Source organism: Artemia sp. Qi Xiang Cuo, chromosome 16 (assembly GCF_049724085.1).
Source record: "Artemia sp. Qi Xiang Cuo chromosome 16, ASM4972408v1, whole genome shotgun sequence".
In the NCBI taxonomy this organism is placed as follows: domain Eukaryota; kingdom Metazoa; phylum Arthropoda; class Branchiopoda; order Anostraca; family Artemiidae; genus Artemia; species Artemia sp. Qi Xiang Cuo.
Window position 1 is genome coordinate 55,156,296 of NC_142809.1, and position 21,218 is coordinate 55,177,513.

The following is a 21,218-nucleotide window of genomic DNA, read 5'->3' on the forward strand; positions in this document are numbered from 1 at the left end:
TGATATGGACAAGTCCAGTGTATGCCAGTTAGTGGTGATAGGGCTGCAGGACATCAGCTTCATCCCATTGCATAAGCCACAGTTTGGTCTCCCATTCCATAATGAGATTTTCTTTGAAACTGCCAACAGATGGTAAACTCACTGTCATTTTGCTCAGATTGTTCCAAAGGCTTATGATGCAGTTGGAGAAGAAATGGTTCCTCTTCCTTCTATTAGCATGCTTCAAAAAAAGCTTTGCTGAATGACCCCTGGTTCTTGATGATTGGGCAGGCTGGAATAAGTCTTTGTCATCAGACTGGAGCAGTTTGTAAGTCATTATCATATCACCTCTTTGCCGTTGGTATGTTAGAGTTGGTAGCTTGAGGTGCTGCAGTTGGCATGCATACTCTTTGTCTTTGAGCCCCTTTTATGCATTTAGATGCCTGTCTTTGGACAGACTCAAGGGCCATCTGGTCTGTTTTATTAATTGGCATGGTGACACACATTCCAAATTCTAATCTTGGTCTCACCAGGCTCTTATAGAGTTTTGTGATTATTGCTGGGGATCTAATTGTCATTGTGTGTTTGATGAGACCAACAGTTTGGTTTGCCTTTGCTACTGCAGCTTGGGTGTGGCAGTTGAAATTAAGGGCTTTGTCTACAACAACCCCCAGATCTCTTTCAAAGGTACTCTCAGAAAGTGGTTGTCTCACGCCAGCATTTGCTGACATAGGGTATTGCCATCATGGGTTGTTACTTCCAAAATGGAGAACCTTGCACTTATCTACATTAAACTTGAGCCTACATATCTTGGCACATTTGCCAAAGCTGTCAAGATCTGACTGTATCCTAAAACTGTTACTTGAGGAACCCTGCTTAAGACCTCAGCTATTTCTGAGTAGTAAGCTCTGCCACTTTGCCAAAAACTCTGACCTGCTGCTTTCTTCCCTTTAGGAAAGACATGATCCAGTCCACCACACCCTCTTCAATTCCAATTGCCTTCAGTTTCTAATGAAGCCTTCAATGGCAGACTTTATCAAAGTCTAACAAGACCATATCTACCAGGAGACCTAGGCTGAGGAGCTTGGTTATGTGAATACAAGTAAATCAGATTGGTTTTGACTGATCTGCCCTGTTAGAAACCATGTTGTTGTTTTGATAGAAGTTTATTTGTGATCAAGTGTCTAAGAACAGCAGTGTTGACAATACCTTCTAGAATTTTCCCAGCAGCAGATGCAATGCTGATTGGCTGATAATTGCAAGCTTTGCTCTTGCCTCCTCCTTTATGTATTGGCAAGATATGGGCTACTTTCCAGTCCATTGGTATGACTTTGGTGTCAATAGATTTCTGTAAGAGTCTTGAGAAGGGCATTGCTGGTTGGGAATGAGCTTCCTTTAAGAGTCATGGATGTATGCCATCCAGCCCAACAGACTTATTTGGATTAAGCTGAGATTCAAGCTCAGCCTGATCCACTGTTATTACTCACATTTGAGTGATGATTTTGTAGCATGGTAGGGTTGGCAGAAGGGCATTGTCTGGTGGTGAGAAGACTGATGTAAACTGGTGGTTCAAGGCATCAGAAATTTCTTGAGGGTTGTTTGACTGAGTTCCATTACAAACTAGTTCTGTAACCATGTGTCTACCAGGCTTATGTGCTGAGGCATATCTCCAGAACTTCTTGGGATTGGTTTTTGAGGTTGCTGTGATGGCCTCCTTGTATTTTTCTGTCAGTTCTCTGGAGAGGGCTTGAACTTTATTCTTTGCAGCTTTGAACTTTACCTGGTAATCAGTTCTATGGGGGTCCTGATTTATGAGCTTGGACAGTTTCTTCTTCTTGTTCCTTGCAGTTTTCATTTATCTGGTCATAAAAGGAAGAGTTATTGATTTTTGTCTCCACATGGTAGTTGTATTTCTACTGATGGTGTCTAACAACATATTTTTCATTTTCTTCCATGTGAATTGTACCTCTATCATTTCAACAAATGACCAATTGCACTGACTAAGTTAGCACCTAATTTGATTGTAGTTAGTATACACATTGTTAGATTTGATGTCTTTGGGTACAATTGAAAAAAGCATTTTAGGGCTATGTGGTCACTATATCCAAATAGGGGTTGCAGTTCTATATTGATAGTGACTCAGGATCATTTACCAAAATAAGATCAAGGACTGAAGGATTCTGTCCTTCCTGATATATGGTCAGGAATGTCACTGCCTGGAACAGCAAGTGTGCTTCTAAGCAGTCAAGAAAAGACTGTAACCACATTACTTGTATGGCTGTACCCCTCAGCCCACTCAATTGCAGGTAAGTTAAAGTTGCCAATTATGACTAGATTCTTATACTTTTGGGAAGCACCATCAATAGACCAGTATATAGCTAAGAGTGAGTCCTCCAGACTCTTCAAGGTGGGACTTCTGTAAAAACAACCTAGTATAATGGGACCCCCAGGTAGGTTAATAGATATAAAAATTTGTTTTACACATGGCTCATATTCTGACTTAATATCAATAGTGCCTACCTGAATTGTTTCTTGTACATATATGGCTATTCCCCTGCTGCCATCCATTGATAAGTTTGTCATAAGTCTGTATCCAGAAATCTTTATCTGGGATTCTGTCAGGGGTAGGGAGGTTTGCTTTGGTTTAATTTCACAGAATGCATAAATATCAGCCTCATTAGTAGAGAGGATTTATCTGACCTCCTGAAATTTTGAGGTTAGGCAATCAACATTGCTAAACACCATACTAAGTCCATTAATTTTCTTGTTATCTGTGCTAATATCTGTACTAAGTCTGTAAGAAAACATAGAAGTCTCTGGGATTACATTACTATTATTATCACTTGTATAAACTGTACTTCAAAAATCACTACCATTTATCTGACTATTTACATCAGTTACTTCACTTGGTATATCTTTTAGGGTTCCATTGCAGCCAGCAGGACTGCATGAGTCAGCATGTTTTTTGGAAATATAGTGTTGCAACAGATAACCAAATTGGTTTTGCCTTGTGCTTGTCTAGCCTGCAACTCCTTGTATAATTTTGCTCTTTTCTTGTGATTGGTCTTTGAAACATCATTCTGGAACTGAATTGTATCTTACCCTTTTCTTTCAAAAGACTTTTGAAGGATTTGTTTCTTGGTCTTAAAATCAAAGATCAAGAACATTATAGGAGCAGGCCTGTTTCTGGTGCTGGTGTTTGCAGCTTGTCCCTGGGTTTCCTGATTGCCCAGACAACAGAAATTTGAGATGCACACATTTGGAAGCCCATAATCATTTGTGAGATATCTCTTGATATACAGTTCATCACTTGTCTGAGGGGGGACACTGAAGACAGCAATATTAAGCTTACAGTGCTGCCAGTCCCTGTTGTCTGCAATCATGTGTCTAACTTTAGTTTCAAGTTACACCTCAAGATCATTTTTCAATGTCTGAATCTCCAACTCAACCAATCTCTGAACTGCTGCCTGATCAAACGAGGTGCACTGTTCAAGATTAACCAACCAACTTTCAACACTTCTTCTTCTTCTAATTCACTGCAGGCGGGCTATTCAGTTGATAGTGTTTAGCCCTCTTCTTTTTGCTTCACTCTGTGGGCTACAGAGCTACTGTCTTGGTTGTCTCTTATTTATTAAATATTCTCAGATATCTTTCAGTAGATCTTATGACTCAATGAGTTCGAATATAAGATGATAAATATCGATTTCTATGCTCTTTCTGCAGATATAGTTGGATAGGCTCTTGGCTGATAATGAGATTTTGTGGTGTTTGAAGCATATTAACAGTTTACAAAGCAAGGTATGTTGTGCAGACGTCAGCATATTACATTCAAATAAGCAATGGTCAATTGTTTCATTATTCATATTAAAATGCCTGCACAGAGGGGACAGGGGAAATGAACCACTTGAATTATAAAGCTTATATGAGAATGAAAGGAAATTTAGTCCATTTGTTCCAGAACGAATTCTATGAGAAATTTTAGAAAGATACATATTGGGAAAGGGGAAAAGGATAGGATTAATCTTATTAAAATTAATATCTGATAGCCTCCATTGGTAAATACCTCTAATCGGGATTGGTCTCCCACTTGACTGGTCAATATTTATAGCATTTTTTGCTATTTCATCAGCCTGATGATTACGACTTATGCCAGAGTGGCTAGGAATGTACTGAAAATAAGTTTTTATGCCACTTGAAGCAAGATTATCTATAATACTGAGACAATGATAAGTGTCAATGTCCAACTTATATTGAGGAGCTGATGCCAGCAACTCAAGGCTTGATAGAGACTCAGAATATATGATAATATTATTTGAATTTGCAATCAAAGGTTGGTTTTCTTTAAGGTGTTCTAATGCCATGATTATGGCATTTAACTCAGCAGACATTATAGATAAATTAGTATATAATCTCTTGCCCATTGTAATTTTCAGGTGAGGAAGGAAAACACCACTTGCAACCTTCTCATTCATTTTCGACCCATCAATAAATATTGGGGAGTTACTTTTATAGGTAGCTTTTTTAAATTCACCAAATTTTTTCTGGACAAAGACAATGGGGATTAAATATGTATTCCCCTGTGAGAATTCAGTATTTATTATATAGTTGGACAAAGAACATGGGGGGGGATTGGGGGAAAGTGGGTGCCATAGACTTTGCTGGTATGGGGAACTTCTTCTGAATATTGGCATACTCATCTGCAATGCCTCTATACATGGCTGGATTTCTTAACCAATTAAGTAATGTGTGTGAGCTATTTGATTCAATTTTTGTAAGATGTTTTGTCAAGAGAAACCTACGTCTCTCCCTTATTGTTGTTAATCCACTTTCCATAAGCAGAAACTTGGTGCTTGTGGGTTTCCTAAGACCAAATATGAGACATATTATATAATTTTGTGTTGTTTCAATTCTGCATCTGGGTCTTTGCACATGCACCATAGACGATTGTCAATATGAACCCATAGTCAATATGGGGTCTTATATGTGATTTATAAAACTGGAGTAAGGTTTTTTCCATACAGCCCCAGGGTGTGGATTGAAGTCTTTTTAGTATATTTGTTTTTCTATAGCATTTTTTTATTGTGTTTGAAATGTGGAGGTGGAAATTAAGTTTTTGGTCAAGCATGAGACCTAGGTAATTAATATGATTATCTTCTGGAATAGTTGTTTTATTTAGAGTTAGTTTTGCATTAACATGGCTTTGCTTCCGGTGAAATTGGATTATTTTTGACTTGGTGGGTGCAATGGGTAAATATAGCACCAGATCATCAGCATATTGTAGATTCGTGTGGGGTAGGTTCATGTCCCAGAGATATAGGGCAAATAGGAGGTAACTGAGGACTGCTCCCTGAGGTAGGCCTTTGGTTATTGTCTTTTGGGGTGAAGAGGCTGAACCAACACAAACAATGAAGCTTCGCACTTCTATGAAGTATTTAATAAAAGATAATAGCTTAGGGGGTACTCCACGGTTTGCAAGTTTGTTTAAAAAGATTTGGTGGTTCATATAGTCACATGCCCCCTCAAAATCTATGAAAGCTGCAACTAGTATACTATTTTTTGAGAAAGATTCCTTGATTGCATTTTTTAGTAGAATGAAAGCATCTTCTGAGGAGTGGTGTACCTTGAAACTAGTTTGAGTGTGAGGGATCAGATTATTTTTTTCAACAAACCAGTGGAGTCTGTGATAGATAAGTTTCTCCATTATTTTCCCCATCACAGAAGTAATCATTATGGGCCAATAAGACTCAGGGTTATCTTTTGGTTTATTTTTCTTTAGGATTGGTAGGAGGGACGAACATTTTCATATATTGGGGAACATAGAAGATGCCCAAGCGTGATTATAACAATTTAGCAGTTCTTGTTTGTATGAAGATGTGAGATTCTTTATCCATGTAGAGTGCATATTGTCATAGCTGCCAATAGTTTTGGTCCTAATATGATATATTGTATTATTCAATTCCTGGATTGAGAATGGATTAAACACTACTAAAGGGGTTATTGATATCAGTGGTTAGCTGGTCTCTTAGTTCTGCAAACACTTCTTTCACTGCATCCTTAACTTTAGTGTTCAGTTCCTTTACAGCACTAAGAGCAGACCAGATTGGTTTGAGATTCTTATCCATGATCTTCTGAATATTGTTCAAAGATGCCAAACTTGCCACTTGAGGGTTACTTTTGCAAAGTGGGCATTTCCACTCAGCCAACTCATCATGTTGTTTTAGTCAGTAGAGAGTACTCTGCCTCTGACATTTCTAGACAGTCAATACATATCCAGAGGCTACAGCCATCACAGTTCATAGCACATGAATCCTCATGCAAGTCCTCATCACATGTCACACGCTTATTGGTCCCTTTTTTGGGGGCTCTGACAAGGTCTCTTTGGTGGCATTATGTCCAAGCTTTGATTCTAAGGTAGACAAGACCTGTGGGAAGTACAAACACACAAATCACCTGATCCAAGCAGTTTAGGGATAAAAAATCCCACTAGTACTATCTTAAAAAAAATTATAAGACCACAATAAAAACACTGGCAGACAGTTTTTGCAGTTGCCTCAGTGGTTTAATTACAATCTTAAATATCAATAAACCTATTATATTAAAAAAATAGGTCCAATTTAATTGCAAGATTGGCCCAATGTCAATTTTCAGGACAAACCAGTCTTAAAACATCCACTTACCAATGTATTGAATTTCTGTCATCATCAATTACCATACCATTTTTATGACTAGCTATTTGTTTGCTTGCTTTGCTTTGCTTATGTGTGCTTATTTTCAGGTTGTGTCCTGGGTTTTTAAATTAAATGCTTGAGCCTGCTTATCTGCAGTTGTTAGCTATGCTTGTTGCATTACCATCAGACAAAGATCTAGGAGTACAACAGGTAGTGATATATGTGTGTATATATAATGGAAAGTGTGCCATGTGGCCTGTGAGCCACAGGATGTTTCATCCTTCAGTTCACTGAGCCTCTCATAATTGATTGGAAGGAGCTTCATTACCAAATGGACATAGCAATCGATCTCTTTCTGGAGGGAGTCCTCCTTTGATGGAATGTGAAGCTGTGAGAGGGTGCCTGGGACAGGAATATCCTTGCTGGGTCTGTAGGTTACAGAATAATCAAAGGCTGTATCTGCAGCAGCATTCTCTTGAGCCTGGCTGAGGACTTAATGATTGGGCAGTTCAACACTATTTCAAGTGGTTTTGGTTGGTTACTATGTTGAAGTGTTGACCATACAAATACTGGTGGTAGTGATGACATCCAAAAACAATTCTGTACAGTTCCTTTTCTATTTGGGAATAGTTTTGTTCAGTGTCTGTTAGTGATCTTGATGCATATGACACAACACTGTTGTTCTGAAGCAGGATCACACCAACCCCAGAGTTTGATGCATCTACTTGCAGCTCAATATTACTGCAAGTTGGATCAAAGAAAGCTACTCTTCCACAGATAGCCTTTTTTAGTTGCTGAAGGACCTGCTTGTGGTCAGGGTCCAAATGAACACCTTTTGCTTCAACAACAAACTCAAGAGCTTGTTTTGGGTTGACAGGTTTGGAATGTACTGGGAGAGGTAGTTGAGCATTCCAAGAAGGGTCTGCAGCTGTTCCTCTGATTTTGACAAAGTCATGTCATGGATAGCCTTGACCTTATTTGGATCCGGGTGGGTACCCCCACCAGATAAGATTTGGCCAAAATAAGGGATTGGATGTTGCTTTCAGGATGCACTTTTCCTTATTCATTTTCACTCCCTTCTTTTTAGCTCTCTGCTGTGTCTTTTGAAGATTGACGTCATGTCCTCTTCTGATTTGCCTGAGATGATCATGTTGTCACTTATGACAGAAAAACAAGCCAATCATGCAAAAACTTCTTCCATATTTTGCTGAAATTCGTCTTGACCTGATATAAGGCCAAATGACATTTGCTTGAATTTGTATTGCCCAAAGGGAGTATTGAAGGTCATCAACTCAGGTGGCTTGTCGTCCAGACATAAAGACCAATAACCATGCCAAGCATTAAGTTTTGAGTAGTATTTTGCACCCTGTTGCTTCTGGATTGCTTCATCAAATGTCAGCATTGGGTGATGAGGCCTCTTGATCACCTTGTTTAGGTCATGGTGATCAATACAAACTCTGCCTTTTCCATAACAAATACAGAGTTAACCCAATTGGTTGGGTGGGTGATTTTCTCAATTATGCCTAGACTTTCCATGCAATCAAGCTTTTGCTTGAATTTCGTTTGTAGTGCAAGGGTAATCCGTCTTGCAGGCTGCACTGATGGTTCAGCTCCTTCTTGAAGGACTATTTTGCAAGTCCCTTTGATTTTGCCCACTCCTTCAAACAACTCTGAAAATTCACCAAAGAGTTGGCTTGTATATATTGGATTATTCTGAAGGGAGAGGACTAGCCTGACAAGGTTCAGCTGCTGGCTTGCAGCATAGCCCAGTATTGGAGTTGGGAGCAGACTGCACAACAAAGAATTCAAGAAAGCTTTGACTGCAATTCTTGTAGGCACATTTCAATCTGCAAGTGCCAATTACTGGGATCTTTTGACCACAGAAATTAGTAAGGACATGATTATTTGGGTACATTTTTGGCTGTGATTTCAGCTTTTCAACAAAGTGCATTGGAATTATATTGGCTTGTTTGGCTATGTTTGCATATGGCTGATCATCTCCATTGTCTGCTGAGATTTCATAAATAATGAGTTCATCATCTGTAGTCTGATGTGTAGATTCAATATCATTGACACTTTTCTTTGCACTACAAAAAACTTTAGCAAAATGATTTTGTTTGCAACATTTAGTACAGGCTTTTTCCCTTATCAGGGAAGTTGTGACTCACTGAATATTCACCACCACAGAAATAGCAATCAGATTTGGATGCTTTCTGGATGCATGAGTTATGGTTTTTATTAACTGCATCAACTTCTTGTTTGATTGCTGGATTGCTCATGCTGCTTTAAGCAGACATTGTTCTCAGTTGTGCCTGGGTTTCAGTGTGTGTTCTGGCGATTTTGATAGCTTCAGCTAATTTCAGCTCTGATCCTGACTGAAGAAGTTTTTCCCTGATCCTCTGATTGTTTGTTCCACATATGAGTCTGTCACGTACCATTTCGTCCTTTGTATCAGCTGCATAGAAACAGTCATGCACAAGAATCATGAGTTCGGTAACATATTGTTCAATGGTCTTGCTGTCTTTTTGATCACGCTTATGGAACACATACCAAGAGAAGATTGGGTTAGCTTTTGGGCTGAAATAGTCATCAAATTTCTGGAGGTACACATCAATCTTTTGTTTTCTGCATCAGCTAATGTCCAGGTGCTGAATATGTCATGCCCTTTTTCTCCCAGCCAGATTAACGGGTATGCACACTGCACTTTCTCTGACTTTCCAGTGAGAGGACAATCAAACATAAACCGTAAATGGCTCTTGAACCTGATCCACACCTCTCTAGGGTTGTCTGATTCCCAATTCAACTCTAGATAATGAATGGCGGCATCCATGTCCTTCTATTCTGACACCATGTAACAAGCATAGCTAACAATTGCAGATAAGCAGGCTCAAGCATTTAATTTAAAACCCAGGACACAACCTGCAAATAAGCACACATAAGCAAAAGCAAAGAAAGCAAACAAATAGCAAATACAAGCAAGATAAAACACTAATTTCAAGCTAGAATGTTACAGTAGGTCCCAGATCAGATTAAAACAAAGACCATCACTTTTTGTTTAGCCCTTGAGTTTAGTATTCTTCAGCAGTAAGTTCTTACATATCCCTGAAGCACTGAGTTTCAGAACCTGATTAAAATACGAAACTAAAATAAAATTCAGCAACCAGTTGGTGCTGGAGAAGCTTTCAGCCACACTTGAAGCTGCATGAAAGAAGTATGGGATACCATGTTTCTCTTGAAATTTTATATGTTTTGCTTTCTGAAGGTTATAACTAAAACAATGTATGGTTAATGGGATAACTCCCCCTTCTCTTTTATTTTTACCACACATTGTTTAAAATTATTTATTAATTTTTGGATGTACTCTTTGTGTAGTCTATATTATACTAAATTATTTTAATTTTATATTGATCAGTTTAAGTATGATAATACTTTAAGACTTTAAACCTTTCATACTTTAAGTATGAGAACTACTAGGCTATCTTATTTATATCTAAATACTCTAAAGATATTTTTTTTCAGATCAACCCCAGCTTAATATTTCATTTCAGACAAAAATTTTCTGTTATAACCTTCCACAGTAGTCACAAAAAAATCTTACCTTTCATCAATGGTAGCTGCGTGTTTACAAAACTGTGCCAGGAATGTCATGTATGGGGGGGGGAGGAGGAACCCCTCCCTCCCTCAATGTTTTCAGATGGTTATTAAAAGCAATAAGTAGGTAAAATGGTGGCATGAAAAACTGTTATGTTACTGGGTCAATATTTTTTATTATTAGAAAAATGGGCTTGTGTAAAACCAATGAAACAAGATCAGTCTCTGTCAATAAAAAACAAATGGTGAAGAAATTTTAATAGAAATATCACCTAAATCAGTAAGTAAAATGACTACCGTAGCCAGTCTGTAAAATCCTCCCCCCCCCTCACTGCCCAAACAATTAGCGAGTGATGCCTCTGACCTATGCTCCCTGGCATGTCACACTCATAGGGCAATTGCTTATATTATGAATAAAAATTTCAAGGAAGACTTTCAGTTTAACCACACAGAGAAGATGGTGACATGGGTACCCACCCCCAGGGATTGCCGGATCCAACATCACTGGATGCAGAGGGGCACCATAGCCATCATGATCCTAGTTAAAAGAAAATTGGATGCCTAGCAGCGCCTAAAGTCAAGCTGCCTGGAAGCTCCCCCCATCAGTGCTTTAATATTTAGAGATTACTGGCCTATGGCAAAGAGCAATGAGAGGGCATGGCCCTTGTAAAAGTCACAGATGCTTAGCTCAGGTTTTTAGCGCATGGGGGCAATGTCGTTTTTGTGCATCCTACCCCCCACCATCACTGCTACAATACAAGTAGATCATAGTGTTGACAAAAACAAAGTCAGTTTGGCACCCCCTTAGAGGCTATGCCTGGGGACAGCCATCCCCCATGCCATGTGACTGAATAATCATAGGTATTCCCACTATCTAATCAATGCTGAAACATAATTGAGGACCAGATTTTGTCACACCTAACTCTCATTCTCTGGTTTTCATTTGTATTGAAAATTGTCAATTAGCACATTAGCCAAAAACAAGAAATTTTCAATTAGCCTATTATTAATTAACTCTTATAATTTTGCAGAATGAGCAAAGAAAACTTCTTAATTAAAGGGGACTTAAACTTCTGCAACTTACTTATAAGTACCCACATAACATACTTGATTAAAGAGCTGGTCACCTCAATTATAATTCGTAATCTAGGAGCTCTGGTCCATTTTTTAGTTCAAAAATAGAAATTATTATGAACATATTTGAAAAAATACTTTCTAAAATATGAGTATGTGTTTTTGTGGATACATTCCTGGGCCTGGAATAAAAATATTACTGTTGCATTAGGTGTCACATAGTTGGATGAAAATTTTTTTAATTAACAATATTCATTGAAATAAAAAGTATGGTAATTGTTAGCTTCATAAAGGAATGAAATTTGATTTTTTTTTTTTTTGCATTCCCCAGCAGATTATTTAAGAGACAAGCTGGGGACCTAATTTTAGTGAAAACCCTGAAATCTCATGATTTTTATGGTTTGCACATTCTTCACTATTTTGTCATATAATTAACATTTAGCATAGAAAGGAAATAGTTGAGGAGGAGGCAGCTCCTCTCATTTACAGAATCATTTCTGTTTGTTTTCAGAATCTTTAAGTTCTGCTTTCTTTGCTTCATAAGCTTCACAATGCACTTCGCAAATCTTGAGGTTGTACTTTCTGGTGGGTCATTATAGATGTTCTGCACCCAGAAGCAGCCACAGCTGTGGAGAGAAACTTCTTGTGAGGAGAAACATGTAGCATTTCTGCTGCAGTGGCGTAATTTCATCAAAATCCGGGGGGGGGGGGGGTTGAAGCCTATTTTCCCAGATCAAGTGAAAATGACAGTGAAAACTGAAAAATGAGCCATATAGTACGATGGGTCTGGGGGGGGGGGGAGTAAACCAAGGTCTAGGAGGGGCAGTTGTCCCCCTCTCCCTGCTCCATTACAAATTATATTCCTGTTCTGCTGTCTTTAATACTTTATGTCTAGTCATTATTATAACCATTTTTTTTGCCATCATTATTATTAGGCATTCCTTGGCCATACTATTGGGCATACTTGTATAATATTCTTGTAGGCATCTCAAATTTTTGTTGTTTTTGTTGTCTTGTCTTTAAGAGGGAATTCAACTTTGATCTATCTCTTAATTAAAATTAATTTAAAAAAACTTTCCACAAAGTAAGTTTTTCAAAAAAAAAGTTAAGAGCTCCATTAAACCAAACATGAACAAAAATAGAATCAAATAATCTACCAAGCATACAACTACTACAAATCAGTATCAATAAATAAATGAAACCCAAAACAAACAGAAATTAAAATCAATAAAAGAGTCAAACTCAAAACGAGCAGAAATTAATATGAGTAGGGTTCTAAACCCCATGCTTTCTAAAAGCCAGAATATAATTTGTACTTTACTGAAAAAATTTCAGATTAATTTACTGAAAAGAATTTGCATTATCAGTTTAATATACATATGCTGATATTTATTCCTTAAAATCTTAATTAATTTTTGATTTCTTAAAGTACTATAATCACTTTCTATAAGAACCTTATATGCCCCCAAGGCATAACTTACAACCCTTGCCTTGAGGGCTTTGGGCGGGGGAGGGATGTCATCCTTAAAGACCCAATTTCCAGAACTTTTAACTACGTTGAACAAAATGGCTATCTAAAATTTTTTATTGGATGTGTTTGGGCAAAATATGGGCGTGAGAGGGGGATCAGTTGCCCTCCGATCACATTCGAATATTAAAAAGGGCACTAGCCCTTTGAATTTCCAATCAAATGATCGCTTTTTCAAGTTACTAGGACAAAGATTCCAATAAAAACCTTATATGCCCCCAGAGCATAACTTATAACCCTTGCCCTTAAGACTGTGGGGGGAGTGTCCTGCTCAAAGATATAACTTCCGGAACATTCAACTGAGTTGAACAAAATGGCTATCTCAAAATTTTGATGTGTTTGGGGAAGTGGTGGGCGTGGAAGGGGTGTTAGTTGCCTTCCAATCTCTTTCGACTATTAAAAAAGGCACTAGCCATTCCAATTTCCAATCGAAAAAGCCCTTTTCGAAGTTTCTACGACAACTCCTTCGATACGAAGTGCCTCTTCCTAGCTTATTTATCTACCATGGGTTGCCTCCCCGTAGTAGCCTAATATTTGTAGGCATGAATATATAATGAGTCAGAGGTAATAAGCTTGAGATTTTCTGTGTAGGATTTCGACTCTTGTTGATAGAAGAGCATCGCCAAGTGATGAAAACCAGGTTGTGACCAAGATGGGTCCAGGATTGCAGAAAGCCTCCATTTGTGAAGGTCCCAGGGACTTCTTGCTGTCCGGTTCTAAGCCGGCTTAAGCACTTCGGTGTAGACTTGAGAAGATATGTGATCACCGTCCTGCACTGGTATCCAGGATCATTGCTTTTCCTGAGGCCAAAATAATTTCAATGATTTAAAGAAAATGAAAATTGGAACTTGGCATGTTACGACGTTAAAAAATAACCATTATATAGACATCTTGACTGACGAATTCACACGATTCGAACTGGACTTATTAGGAGTTTCAGAAACTCATATCCCAGGGGTAGGAAGCATGAAATTAGGTGATATAGAATTTGTTTACTCAGGCAGGAAGGATAGGGTGCATAGACAGAGGGAGTAGGGCTCATGATGAATAAGGAAGCTGCTAAGTCTTGTTTGGCTGGGAAGGTATTAATAATAGAATACTAATTGCTCATTTTCTGACTAAAAAGTTCAGGGTATCAGTTATAGTAGTATACGCCCCTGTAGAACCGACTGACGGAGATACCAGTGACTCAGATGAATTTTACTTACAGTTACAGGAGCAAAAACATAGGATCCCAGGTAAAAATATGATGTTTTTACTCGAAGATTTTAACGCCCAGGTTGGTAGAAATAGGGATAGATGGTATCCTAGCCTAGGTAAATTTGTTGTAGGAAAAGAAAATCACCATCTAGCAGTGTCAAGGGTTAATTTAAAGCTAAAATTTCGGAAGGGTAACTGCCTCCCGGAAAGTTATGATGTTGGCAGACTCCAGGATGAGAATTTGAGAGAAAATTTACAGGAACAGTTGAATACTAAATTAGAGAGTTTAAAATTTGATAATGTGGAAGATGGTTGGAACAATTTTAGGAAAATTATTTTTTAAGTTGCTGAAGGTGTCTTAGGGAAGAAAGCCAGGACTGCAGCTAAGAATATTAGTGAAAAAGCTTTATGTTTAATAGAAAGGAGAAAGGACTTGTGCAAGAATTATATGTCTGATAGATCATATGAAAACAAAACGAATATAAAGAAAGCGGAGAAAGCATTAAAATATGAACTAAGGAGGTGTCAAGTGGAGGCCATGGATAAAATTGCCGATGATCTGGAAGATGCAGCTAGACGGCATAATAGTAAAATATTGTACTGGTATGTTAATAAAATGAGAGGGAGTAGTCAATCTGGACTTGGTTCAATTAAAGCTAGGAATGGGCCACAATTAGCGATAAGGAAAGAATTAAAGAGAGATGGGCAGAATATTTTGAGAATTTGCTATACCAAGAAAGAGTTACAGGAAAAGATATAGAGGAAAGTGAAAAAGTTTGTGATACCTTGGATGTGAAGGAAGATTTGTTTTGTGAGGAAGAATTGGCGACAGTACTAAAAGGATTAAAAAATAATAAGGCTCCAGGTGCTGATAGGGTGGTAAATGAGTTTCTTAAGTATGGTGGCTCTGAGGCTAGAAATAAGTTACTGAAGATAATGCATATGATTTTTGAAAAAGGGGAAGTACCTAAAGATTCAAGGAAAACTTTAATTAAGCCACTTTATAAGAAAGGCGATAAAAGTGAGTGTGGTAATTATCGAAGCATTAGTCTGGTCTCTGTAGGTAATAAATTGCTTAGTAATATGATACTTTTTAGACTGAGAGATGTCATAGACAAAGTTTTAAGAGAAGAATAGTGCAGTTTTAGAAAAGTTAGAGTATGTGTATAAATGAGAGAGTATAATAAATGATAATAAATTATCAATATAATAATAAATTAGAGTATAATAAATGAGAAGTGCCTGAGTTGTCAAACACCTTTGGTCCGTCAGTTTTATAGATTATGACCAAGCGTTCGATTCTCTTGATAGAAGAGCTTCAGTAAAGGTTTTATCCTTATATGGTATACCAGAAATACATTAAAGTGATTAGTACTATGTACGAGAATAACACTGCTGCGGTTAAAGTAGGAAATGAGGTTAGCAGCTGGTTTTGCATTAAATCAAGAGTTAAGCAGGGTTGTGTTCTATCCCCCTTTATATGGATTATTTTGATGGACTTTGTCTTAAGGAGCACAGGAAAGGCAGGGAGACCAGGGAATCAAATGGGGAGGAAAAAGTCTCCTGGACTTAGGTTATGCTGACGATTTAAACATCCTAGATGAAAGTGTGAGTAAAACGAATGAACTTCTAGAGGTTTTGCGAGTTCAGGGTGCTAGAATAGGTTAGAAAATTAATGTTAAGAAGACCAAGTCACTAAGGCTAGGAATAAGTGAAGATGAAAGGGTGACGTTGGGTAGTGAAAAAATTGATCAGATGGGCAGCCTCACTTACCTTGGTAGTATTATTAGTAAAGATGGTGGGAGCAGTGAAGATGTTAAAAGTAGAATAGCTAAGGCTCAGGGTATTTTTTCACAGTAAAAATTTTTTTAAAAGAATAGGAATATAAGTCTGCAAACCAAGATTAGAATATTAGACGCTACAGTGATGACAGTGGTCAAATATGGTTCTGAAGCATGGGCGCTCCCAAAAGCAGATGAAGATTTGCTAGTTGTTTTCCAGAGAAATTGCTTAAGGATCGTTCTGGGTACCCGGCTGACTGACCGTATTTCAAACAATAGGCTGTATGAAAAATGTGGTTCAATACCGCTCTCTAGGGCTATAATGAAAGAAAAGTTGAGGTGGCTAGGGCACATTGTGCGAATGAAGGATGACAGATTGCCGAAGATTGTTCTTTTCGGCCAACCGTCTAGGGCTAAACCGAAAGCAGGCCGTCCTCGTCTGGGGTCTGAGGACGTTCTAAAGAAAGATTTAAAGGAAATGGGAACTTTGTGGGAGGGTGTAAAAAGGGAGGCTTTGAATAGATTGGGATGGAGGAGGAGCGTGCGTGGCTGTGTTGGCCTCAGGCGGCTTGGTGCTGCAATGAGTTGTTAGTTGTAATATCGTTCTTTACTAAAGCAGCGCGATTGCGCTGCCTATGATACACAAATTATTATCATATTTTTGAAAATATGCTTGCTAAAATAAGAGCATGTGTACTTGAAGATACATTCCTGAAGCTGGAATAAAAATCTGGAGTAATATATTCAGATGGGGAGCTATTTTTAATTGACAATATTACACTTAAAAAAATTGTTAGCTTCATAAAGGAATGAAATTTACTTTTTTTTACATTCCATCTTGAAGCCTTTACAAACAGAAAAAAGGAGAAAAGTTCCAAGATTAAACAATTAAGAAACAACTTAAACAGACAAATAAACGCCATACAGAAATGATATCTTTTAACACCGTAAGGTGTCTTCTGGCATAGAATTCTAATAAAAATATAACAATTTTTTCATTTAGAAATCTTATGTGCAATCTAGGTCAATAATTAGGATTAATAGCCTAATAGTCAAATAATTAGGATGAATAACCTAGTTATTAATAATTACTTAATTAATAACCATAATAATTAATAATTCTTAATAATAATAATTATTAAGAGTAATTAATAATAATATTTATTAAAAATAATTAATAATACTTAATTAATAACCTAATAATTATGATCAGAACAGGTCTCAATGGTCTCCTTTAATGTAGTTTATTAGTGTCTTATATGTATTTCTTTCGTTTTGGTACTTGTTAATTAAACAAAACGCACTCAAGAATTACACATAAGTTAGATCTGAGAAAACCGGCTTCATAGCCACAAAGACAAGTGACAGAATAGATGGGGAATATATAATTTGGATTATTTATTTGCACATTTGGGGGGAGGGGTAAAGCATAGTGGGTCTTCATGCAAAATGTGCTAGCTACAATTATTTTGCATATTATGAAGTAAGAATTGTTTTCTAACTTCATGCCGTCTAAATACTTACCCCCCCCCCCCCTAATGTGCAAATATTATAGCCGAAATTACATATTTCCCATCTATTCTATCACTTGTCTTTCTGACTAGAAACTGGTTTTTCTCAGATCTAACGTAAGCATAATTCTTGAGTGTGTTTTGTTTAATTTACAAGTACCTTTGTTTTTTTTGTCTTTGTGTATAATTTCAGAGTTTTATTTTGTAGTATATGCTAAATATCTTTTTCCGTTTTATTCATGTGTGATACATACACATACTTGTCTGTTTTTAAGCATAATTCTTGAGTGTGTTTTGTTTAATTTACAAGTACCTTTGTTTTTTTTTTGTCTTTGTGTATAATGTCAGAGTTTTATTTTGTAGTATATGGTAAATTTTTAATATAGTGTTCTTTTTCCGTTTTATTCATTTGTGATACATACACATACTTACCATCTAATATATTCTATCTATTCTATTCATAGTTCCCATCTATTCTATTCCCATCTATCATACTTGTCTGTTTTTTTCACTTGAGTCATTTGTCTTCTATGATGAAGCTTGATTTTCGTTTCTTTGTAGGTAAAGATGCCTTTATCATGTCGATATTATGCAGAGAAATTCCCCGAGACAGAGGATGTAGTGATGGTAAAAGTCAGGTCAATAGCTGATATGGGTGCCTATGTAAACCTATTAGAATATGATGATATAGAAGGAATGATTTTATTATCAGAATTGTCGAGGCGGAGAATAAGATCTATTAACAAATTGATTAGGATTGGGAAAACAGAACCAGTGGTTGTTATTAGGGTAGATAAAGACAAAGGTAACAGTTTTTTTTTCTGTTTTATCTTAATTTTATCATATCTATTGTCCTATTTATACTATTATCTTATTTGTTTTTTTGTCTTTATTTTTTCTTTATCTTGAATATATATTTATCTCTTTTTATTTCTTCACTTTAATTAATCATTAATTGATTACCTGTTGGACAACATGCATAAAAGATAGAGAAAAAATTGCCCCCCCCCCCACTAAATTCAGATTTGCTTTGGTAAAATTTTCCTGAAATTTAAATCCAAGTATCTTCTATATGAACTCTTCCCCCTATGTTCCCCCCCCCCCCCCGCATAGATTCTGAAAAATACTTTTTTCATGGGGGGGGGGATATTTTCATTGAAAAATGCTCCTTTTTAGGTACTCATTGAAAAAACTGAGAAAACTCAGCAAGTTTCTTCCCAGTATATTTTGAAAAATACAAAAATGTTGGCCTATGTTCTCCCCCTAGACTTCCTCTTTCCTTCCTGGATTTTGAGAAATACCTGACTTTTTGTTATTTTCATTGAAAAATGTGTTTTTTGGTATTTTCATAAAAAAATTGAGTCATGTAAATTTTCTGTTTCTATCATCCACCAACTAGTAGCAAAGCCTGTTGGATAGCAGGTATAAAAGAGAAATACGTAGTGAATGCTCTTATGGGAGGACTGAAGAAAAGTTGTCCCCCCCATAACATTAAATTCAAATTTGCGTCGGGAAAATATTCCTGAAAGTTTCAGCTCAATTCCCTAAAATTAAAACTAATCAGGATAGGCCTATCAAAACTATAACTGTGGGAATATTCATATACAAAAAGAAATTACAACCATATCCATATGTTAGCATAAAATAATATATTTGGTTTACTCCAAAAATACTTGAATCATTTTCTGAGGGGTAAAACATCAAATATGGGGGTTGAATCCACAACTTTGTAATTAAGGACAAAAAAGAACCAATAGTTGTTGTTAGGGTAAGTAAAGACTAAAAAATAAGATCTATTATTATCTCTTTTTTCTTTTTTTTTAAGTATATGTAATTTCAAGTTTTTTAGTCTATTGGTCATAGAAATAAAACGAAATAATTGATCAAATCAAAGTTACAGCTCCTAAAAGTATTGTTTGGAGTAGGGGGTACAGCCTTATTGCAAATGAGTTAACTAAACAGCAAAAACAAAGAAAAAAGGATATACAGGGATTTTCAATAAGTTTTTCCGTTTGTAAAGGCTCCAAGGAGCCAAATATTCAGATCGAAAATTCTCGTGTTGGCAACTCGTACTGGGAACACTAAAACAAAAGCCAAAATCTAGAAACATTGACTTGCGCGGGAATTAAAACAACAAATCTCTGACACTGAAATCACAACAATCACATGAAATGACATGCACATATTATAGCACCAAGATAACTGCTATATTTTAATAGTTCTAAACATCTAGAAAATAACACAAAAGGTATGGGAAACTACCGTTTAATCCATAATTTGGGGCTGTGATCCGAAATTCAGTTTTCACTAAAGCACATGGGTTTGTTTTTAAAATTAATTTAAAACGCTTTTTCCCCAAAACAGGTTTTCAGAGAAAAGTAAAGAGCTTCATTAAGCCGAAAATGAGCAGAAATAAAGTCAAATAATCTTCCAAGGGTAAAACTACAGCAAATTAACCATCAATGAATAAATGAAGCTCAAGACGAACAGAAATTGCAATAAATGACTGAGTCTAGCTGAAAACGAGCAAAAATTAACATAAGTAGGGCTAACAACCCCCATAAGACTTTATTACTTTATTTTTGCTCATATTTGGCTCAATGGAGCTCTTTACTTTTATTTTAAAATCTCGTTTTGTGGAAAAAATTTTTTAAATTAATTTCTGTTCGTTTTTTTATTAACATAGTCTTTTTCATGGAAAAACAAATAATATTTTATTTCTTTTTTTCTATAAGAATCTATAGTTTCACTTAATATTTGTATTTCGGAGAAACTTTTTCAACAATTTTTAACCCTGACAAAAATAGTATTGTTCAATTTAATTGTATACCTCCTCAAGTTGACCCGGAAAATGAAACCTAGTGTCATTCCCGAAAAATCTATCTATGCTTTTTGACTACCTGGATAGTCTTACACTCTTTTGATCTATTTAAATAGTAAGAGCAGAAGTAGTAATAGTAGTAGCCTCGAAAGTTTCAACTTAATACCCCGAGTCGCTCTCGATATATTGCTGAGGTTTCTGAATTGGTAACCATACTCGCAGTGCCTTTTCATTTAGTTTTAAAGCATAATGGGCAAATTGCATAATTATGGGGGTTGACATACCCAATATCCCTAGAGGCATAGTTCCTGAACCGTTCTACTATGTAGAACAAAATGGCTGTATCAAAATTTTGACTGGATGTGTTTGGAAAATGAATGGGCTTGGGATGACGGCTGCTTGCCCTCCAATCTCTTTTTACTCCTAAAACTGGCACTAGAACTTTTAATTTTTAATTGAATAAACTCCTTTAGAAGTTTCAATGATATTTCTCTGAAAGCCTCAGCTGAATGCCCTTTGTCTTTTTGGAAAGTAAAGGTCAACCATGTATACCTTTCTCAATAAATACTATATGTAAACAGGGAACAAATTGCCTAACTTACAGCCTTTGCCCTGGGAGCTGAGAGGGGGTTGACATCCCCAAATGCATAATTCCTGGATCTTTTAACAATGCTGAAGAAATTAGATATCTGAAAATTTTGATTGGATGTTTGTTTTGTAAAATGATGGGCGTGGGGGGAGGGGTGCTGGTTGCCCTCAATTCACTTTTGACTCTTAAAAAGAGCACTATGACTTCCAATTTTCAATCAAATGAGCCCTATCCAAAGTTCAAACGACCACCCGTTCCATAAAAACCTTGTATGCCTCCAGGGCGTAACTTACAACCCTTGCCCCGGCTCTAGTGGATTTTGTCAACCCTAGAGTCTTTATTATACGTTCTTGAGACTATTTTTAACAAAAGGGCTATCTCACAATTTTGATCAGATACGTTTGGGCAAAAGAGGGCCTCGAGGAGGGGGGGGGGAGAGTATTGGTCCTCTCACTTTTGACTCTTAAAAGAGAGCT

General features: G+C 36.8%; 1 protein-coding gene across 1 annotated transcript in view; it reads left to right on the top strand.

Annotated features, from left to right (window-relative positions):
- The window catches only part of LOC148943109 (eukaryotic translation initiation factor 2 subunit 1-like), a 43,548-nt gene that overhangs the window by 3,038 nt on the left and 19,292 nt on the right, over nt 1-21,218 (top strand). Inside the window, exon 2 of the mRNA XM_089102653.1 lies at nt 17,894-18,137. Within this exon, the coding sequence (XP_088958779.1) occupies nt 17,900-18,137 (238 nt within the window). The 5' untranslated portion in view covers nt 17,894-17,899. The remainder of the gene's footprint in view (nt 1-17,893; nt 18,138-21,218) is intronic.